At 49.3% G+C, this 6712-nt stretch overlaps 1 protein-coding gene across 1 annotated transcript; it reads right to left on the bottom strand.

The window, feature by feature from the left end:
* Window positions 1-2900: 2900 nt before the first annotated feature.
* EMWEY_00052740 (hypothetical protein, conserved) lies at window positions 2901-4013 on the bottom strand (the record flags this gene model as incomplete). The annotated part of the gene is made up of 1 exon (XM_013477540.1): window positions 2901-4013. The coding sequence occupies one exon, from the start codon at window positions 4011-4013 to the stop codon at window positions 2901-2903; it is 1113 nt and encodes a 370-aa protein (XP_013332994.1).
* Window positions 4014-6712: the final 2699 nt, after the last annotated feature.

The following is a 6712-nucleotide window of genomic DNA, read 5'->3' as shown; positions in this document are numbered from 1 at the left end:
TATATATATATATATATATATATATATAAGGGACAATAAGATAGAGGAGAGTCTCCTTTGTCTCCTGAGGACGGGATAGTACGGAGGGGAGGAGGAGACAGAGAGACAAAAAAGGAGACAAAAAAGGAGACAAATAAAAAAGAGACAGATAAAAAGAGACAAATAAATAAAAAGAGACAAATAAATAAAAAGAGACAGGGTAAGGTGGAGGAGGAGGAGGGAGGAGACAGAGAAGAGACACCTAAACAAGAAAAGGAGACAAATAAAGTGTCTCCTTTTTCTTTATTTATTTATTAATAAGGGAAGGAGACAATCCCTTGGCCCTCTCCCTTAAGGAAGAAAAAGAAGACAAAAAGGAGAAAGGAGACAAAAATGGAGAAAGGAGACAAAGAAGGAGAAAGGAGACAAAAAGGAGAAAGGAGACAAAAAGGAGACAGGGAGAGGAGCAGCACAGCGCATACAACAGCAGTTTAATAATAATAAAGAATTAATAATAATAATAATAAATAATAATAATTAATTAATTAATTAATAATAATTGTTAATAATATTATTAAGGAGAAAAGGAATAAAAGAAAGATGCATGCAGCAGCAAAAGGAGACAAAAAAGAAGAAAAAAGAAAAAGAAATAGCAACCAGCAAAAAGGAGACAAAAAAAGAGACAAATAAAAAAAGAGACAAAAAAAAAGGAGACAAATAAAAAAAAGGAGACAGATGCAGCAAAGGAGACAGCAGCTGAGGAGACACCGCAAAAAGAAGGGAAGGAGGAGACAGTCCCTCTCTTATTGTTAATAAGGAGACAGTAAATACTTATATAAATAAATAAAGAGACAGTATATATTATTTATTATAAGAAGGGGACAAGACAAGTGTCTCCTCTGTATGCATGTATGCAGCTGCTGCTGCAGCAGGTGCCTATGCAACTGCAGCAGCAGCAGCAGCAGCAGCAGCAGCAGCAGGAGTACCTAAGGAGACACCCCATTAGAGACACTTTGCTGCTGTCTCCTTTATAAGGAGACAAAAAGAGACGGTTGTTTATTTCTATACTTTTGCTGCTAAGAGCTCAGCTAGCTACATCTATACACCTACAGCTAGCCACAGCTAGCTAGCCACAGCTAGCTAGCTACAGCCAGCTAGCTACAGCTAGCTAGCCATAGTTACCCGTACAGCAAGCTATAGTTGACGGTACAGCTAGCTACTGATAGGCACAGCTAGCCACGGGCTGCACTACTTGGCATATGGATTAGCTAGCTGTCCTGCTGCTGTTGCTGCTGCTTCTGCTGCTGCTGCTGCTGTATTGGTGCATCTATTTATACTTACGTAGTTGCATGCATAGGGAAGCAGCTGCATGCATAGGGGAGCAGCAGCACACAATAGCGATAGTATAAAAGTGCACATATTTAGGGTCTTGCTCCTGTTGCTGCTGCTGCTGCTGCTGCAGAGTAGCAGCAGCAGCAAGCGAGCAGCAACAGCAACGAACTGCATTGACGAACTTCGTCTCTGCAACGGAGGATAACAAAAGCTGGCAGCAGCAGCTGCTGCTGCTGCTGCTCTTGCTGTTGCTGCTGCTGCTGCTACGTACGACTGGCATGTTGCAGCAGCGCGAGGCAACAGCGTGCTGCAGCAGCAGCGCCATCTTCAGCAGCAGAAACTGCTGCTGCTGCTGCTGCTGCTTCTCGCTTTCCCTCTTTTGCTGCTGCTGCTGCTGCTGCCTCTGCAGCACGAATATCATTGGATAAGGCTAAGGCTGCACGCAGCAGCACAGGGGAGCCAGGATTAAGACAGACGTGGCTGCCCTGCTGCTGTTGCTGCTGCTGCTGCTGTTGCTGCTGCTGCTGCTGCTGCTCGTCCTGTTCGGTGGATTCATCGGTGGCAAAAAAGATAGAGGAGAAATCCCCCACGCCATCCGTTGCACTGCATGCAAGCTGCTGCTGCTGCTGCTGCTGTTGCAGCAGGAGCTGTTGCTGCTGTTGTTCTTGCTGCTGCTGCTGAATATGTCTCTGCTGCACCGCAGCTTCTTGTGCAGTAACAGCAGCAAATGCATCTAATAATTCCTCAGAGGCAACAAGCCCCAAACCTGCATGCTGCATGCATTGCCCTACTTGCTGCTGATCGAACAGCAGCGGCAGCAGCAGATGAGATACGCCAGACAAGGAGGAGAAGGCAGCAGCTGCACAGACACAACAGCAGCAGCAGCAGCAGCAGCAACAGAAGATGGACCCACACTATTTGTGGCTGCAGGGAAAAGACGAGCAGAAAGCAGCAGCAGATGGTGCTGCTGCTGCTGCTGCTGCTGCTCGTGCTGCTCCTGTATGTATTACTGCTTACCAGAGCCTGCGCTACTATGAGAGACAATACAGATGGAGGATTGCTTGCCGGTTGCTGCTGCTGCTGCTGCTGCAGTTGGTGCAGCAGCTGCTTGTTGCTGTGTTGGTGGCGCCTGTGTAGTTGTATCGCGTTGCTGCTGCTGCTGTTGCTGCTGCTGCTGCTGTTGCTGCTGCTGTTGGTGCAGCTTTAGCAGCGCAGGGCAATCAAAAGGAGACAGTACTAGCAGCACTTGTGTGTCTCTTCTTGCTGCAGCACCAAGGGCATTAAGGCCTTTTGCTGCTGCTGTCTCCTTTGTTGAGGAGACAGCAGCAAAATAATTACATGGACAAAAGGCAGCAGATGCTGCCACCAGCAGCAACCTGAGGAGACACCAGAAAGGAGACAGGAGACACTCACAAGGAGCCAGGAGACAGGAGACAGCAGCAGACATAATATTATTATTATTATTATATTATTATTAACAAGCATGCATGCATGCATGCATGCATGCTTGTGGAGTTGCCGAGACAGCCCCGAGGGAGGGGGGAAAGAGACAGGCATGCAGAGACAGCAGCAGCAGCTGCTGCTGCTGCTTACCTGCGTCTTAGGAGTTTTGCTGCAGCAGATAAGAGAGACAGGAGACAACTGCAGCACGGCAGCACATTCAGCAGCAGACACAGCATGCTGCCTAAAGACACCACAATAAATCCCTCGCTGCTGCTTCCCTCTTCCTCCCTGCTGCTGCTGCTGCTGCCATTGCTGCTGCTGCTGCTGCTGCTGCAGAAAGCAACACGCGGCAACAATTTCAATATGTCCGCCGCTTGCCGACTAGAGGCAGCAGCAGCTTCCTGCTGCTGCTGCTGCTGCTGCTGCGAGGCTTGTGTCTCTTTGGAGACAGTGAGGTCACCATTTGCATGCATTAGTCGCTGCTTCTTTGTTACACCATCTGCATCAGCTGCAGCAGCAGCAGCAGCTGCTGCTGCTGCTGCTGGTTGCCACAGGGGCTGGGTGGACCTTAGAGGAGGTGCAGCAGAAGACTCCTCGCTGCTGCCGCAATTAACTGAATCCAGCAGGTGCTGCTGCTGCTGCTGCTGCTGCTGTTTTGCTGCTGCTGCTTCAGGCTGCAGCAGCAACTGCAGCAACTCCTCAGACGTCAGCAGCAACTCCGGAGGGCCAACAGGAACTCCTCCATGGCCAAAGAGACGAATGCGATGGAGAGGCTGCTGCTGCTGCTGCTGCTGCTGCTGCTGCTGCTCCTGTTGCTGCTGTTGTTGGAGCGGTTGCAGCTGGTGCTGCTGCTGCTGTTGCTGCTGGTGCTTCTGCTGGTGCTCCAGGAGGCGGGCCCACGGTACTGCTGCTGGCCCTACTGCAGCAGCAAGAGGAGGCAAGTTTGCTGCTGCTGCAGTAAAGAGACAGGGACTCCACAGACACACAAGAGCAGCAGCACGAGGGAGAGCAGCAAGCTCTTGTATACTATCTTCTCCCTCTGCTGCTGCTGTTGCTGCTGCTGTTGCTGCTGCTGCACCTCCTGCTCCTCCTCTCTCACACTGATCAGCCGCTGCTGCACTTGCGTCTGCTGCTGCTGCTGCTGTTGCTGCTGTTGCTGCTGCTGCTGCTGCTGCTCTATTAGAGTCAAAGAGGGAAGGAGACAAACCTAAAAACTTCTCACGGAAGTCTCCGCTGTCACTAAGACACAAACGCCACATCCAGTGCCTGCAGCAGCAGCAGCAGCAACAGCAGCAGCAGCAGCAGCAACAGCAGCAGCAGAACGACGAGTAATAAGAACAATAGTAGCAGTAGGAGCAATAACGGCAACAGAAGGAGAAAAACGAGCAGCAGCAGCAGCAGCAGCAGCAGCAGCAACTGACGATAGTCGATGCAGCAACAGCATAAAGAATAAAATATGTCTAGAGCAGCAGCAGCAGCAGCAGCAACAGCAGCAGCAGCAGACAGAAGTCCTTACTCTAAGTCTGCCTTTGTTATTGGGCGTAGCGAATGCCTCAAGGCCCATAGCTCAAGCCTATCCATCTGCTGCTGCTGCTGCTGCTGCTCCTGTTGCTGCTGCTGCTGCTCAGCTGCATGCAGTAGACTGGGTAGCTCAGGGTATTGAATAAAGAGACGATTAAAGAAATCAATTGGGGCTGGACGTGAATAAGGAGACGGCAGCAGCAGCAAATAAGGAATATTTGCTGCTGCTGCTGCATGCGCATACACTGCAGCAAATAAACCTAATGCTACAGCAGCAGGCTGCAACAATATACCACGCTGCTGCTGCAGCTGTTGCTCCTGCTGCTGCTGCTCTTGCTCCTGTTGCTCGTGTTGCTGCTGTTCTTGCTGCTGCTGTCCCCCCTGCTGCTCCTGCTGCTGCTGCTGCTGCTGCGGCAGTATAAGCTCTGCTCCTTCCTTAATAAGAGAGACAAGAAGAGACACCTCATTAATAGAGAAGAGATTAGCAGCAGCAGCAGCAGCAGGAAGAATTGGCAAAGAAGGGAGAGGCAGCAGCAGCAGCGGCAAGCAGCAGCAAATCTCTACAGCAGCAAGTGTCTCCCCATTCATTAAACGAATAAGAGGAGACACTCCTGCTGCTGCTGCTGCTGTTTCTCTAGCTGCTGCTGCTGTAGGCTGGTTGTATATTGACTTGCTGCTGCTGCTGCTGCTGCTGCTGCTGCTGTTATTATCTTCTTGTGTCTGTAAGGAGACACTTATAGAGGTGCCTATACACCGTAAATTATATTCATTTATTATTTGTTTTATCCAACAATTAGCAGCCGCAATTATTATATAAGGGGGGCCCCCTATCTCCTTTTTATTTACTGTCTCCTTTTTATTTACTGTCTCCTTTTTATTTATTGTCTCCTTTATTACCTTATCTACTGTCTCCTTTATCTCCTTATCTGCTGCTGTCTCCTGCTGCTGCAGTGTCTCCTTTATACCCTTTAGAGTCTCTTGAGTGCTGCAGCAGCTATTGGGGGGCCCCGTGGGGGGGCCCCCAGGGGGCCCCCATGGGGGCCCCCTAGAGAGCTGAAGGGCAGCGTTAGCAGCAACAGCAAAGAGGGGGAGGAAATCTCCCCATGTACCAGCAGCAACAAAAAGGAGACAAGGAGACACTAGAGGAGACACTTTATCTAACTGTTTATTGGACATGACGCAGCTATTTGCTGCTGCTGCTGCTGCAGCAGCAGCAGCAGCAGCAGCAGCTGTTGATGTTGCTGCTGCTGCGGTGATTCTATTGATGGGCTTGAGTTGGACACTCTATTGCCTGTCGTCTCTTCTGCTGCTGCTATTGCTGCTGCTGCTGCTGCTGCTGCTGCTGCTGCGCCCTAAGGAATGAGTTAGTTAATACTCTATGAGAGGGGTAATTGGGGTGTATAGGGAGATAAGGAGACACTTAAGGAGACACAAAAGGAGACACAAAAGGAGACACTTTTACTAAGCCTGCAGCAGCAGCAGCAGGAAAGAGGCGCTGCTGCGTTTGTCTGTCGGCTGCAGTGTATAGGCAGCAGCAGTTTGCTGCTGTTAATTATTTCTTAATAAATACCAATAAAATACAGTAAATAAAGTAGCAGCAGCAGCAACAATAGCAGCAACAGCAGCAACAGCAGCAGCAGCAATAGCAGCAGCAGCAGCCTCTGGCTTCTGTACCCACGAAGAAGGGGGGCCCCCTTTATCCTCTTTGCTGCAGCCACAGCTGACCGGTAGCAGCAGCAGCAGCAGCTGCTGCTGCCTCCGCTGCCATCTGCAGCAGCAGCAGCAGCAGGAGCAGCAGGCATATATTGTTTTTTTTCTTCTTTTATTGAGTGTCTCCTTATATGTATATATAAATAAATTAATATTTATTTCTTTTTTTTTTCTTCTTTGTTGGTTGCTGCTGCTCGTTAGCTGTCAAGACACCTCGTAGGCTCCTGTGCTGCTGCAGGCCATCCATCCACAGCAGCAGCAGCAGCAGCGTCAGCAGCAGCAGCAACACCGCAGCAGCGGCAGCAGCAGCAGCAGCAATAACAACAACAGCAACATTATAAACAAGAGGAGGTACAGCATAATTAGCAGCAAAAGGGGCGAAGACATCAGCAGCAGCAACAGCAGCAGCAGCAGGAGCAGCAACAACAGCACACACCGTAGGAAAAGGGGCAGCAGCAGCAGCAGCAGCAACAGCAACAGCAACAGTTTATTGACAATAAGATACATATATATAAATATTAATAGTGGTTATTATTATTATTAGCAGCAGCAGCAGCAGCAGCAGCAACAGCAGCAGCAGCAACAACAAGCAACACACAATCTATACCAACCAACAACCACACAAACTACTAATACTACTGCAGCAGCAACAGCAGCAGCAGCAACAGCAGCAGCAGCAGCAGCAAGAAATAATTCTTTTTTTTTTTTTTTTTTTTTTTTTTTTTTT

This window comes from Eimeria maxima, genomic scaffold (genome assembly GCF_000499605.1).
Source record: "Eimeria maxima Weybridge genomic scaffold, Emw_scaff1444, whole genome shotgun sequence".
Taxonomy (NCBI): domain Eukaryota; phylum Apicomplexa; class Conoidasida; order Eucoccidiorida; family Eimeriidae; genus Eimeria; species Eimeria maxima.
Note: the sequence above shows the minus strand (reverse complement) of the source record. Positions and strands in the feature narration are given on the sequence as shown.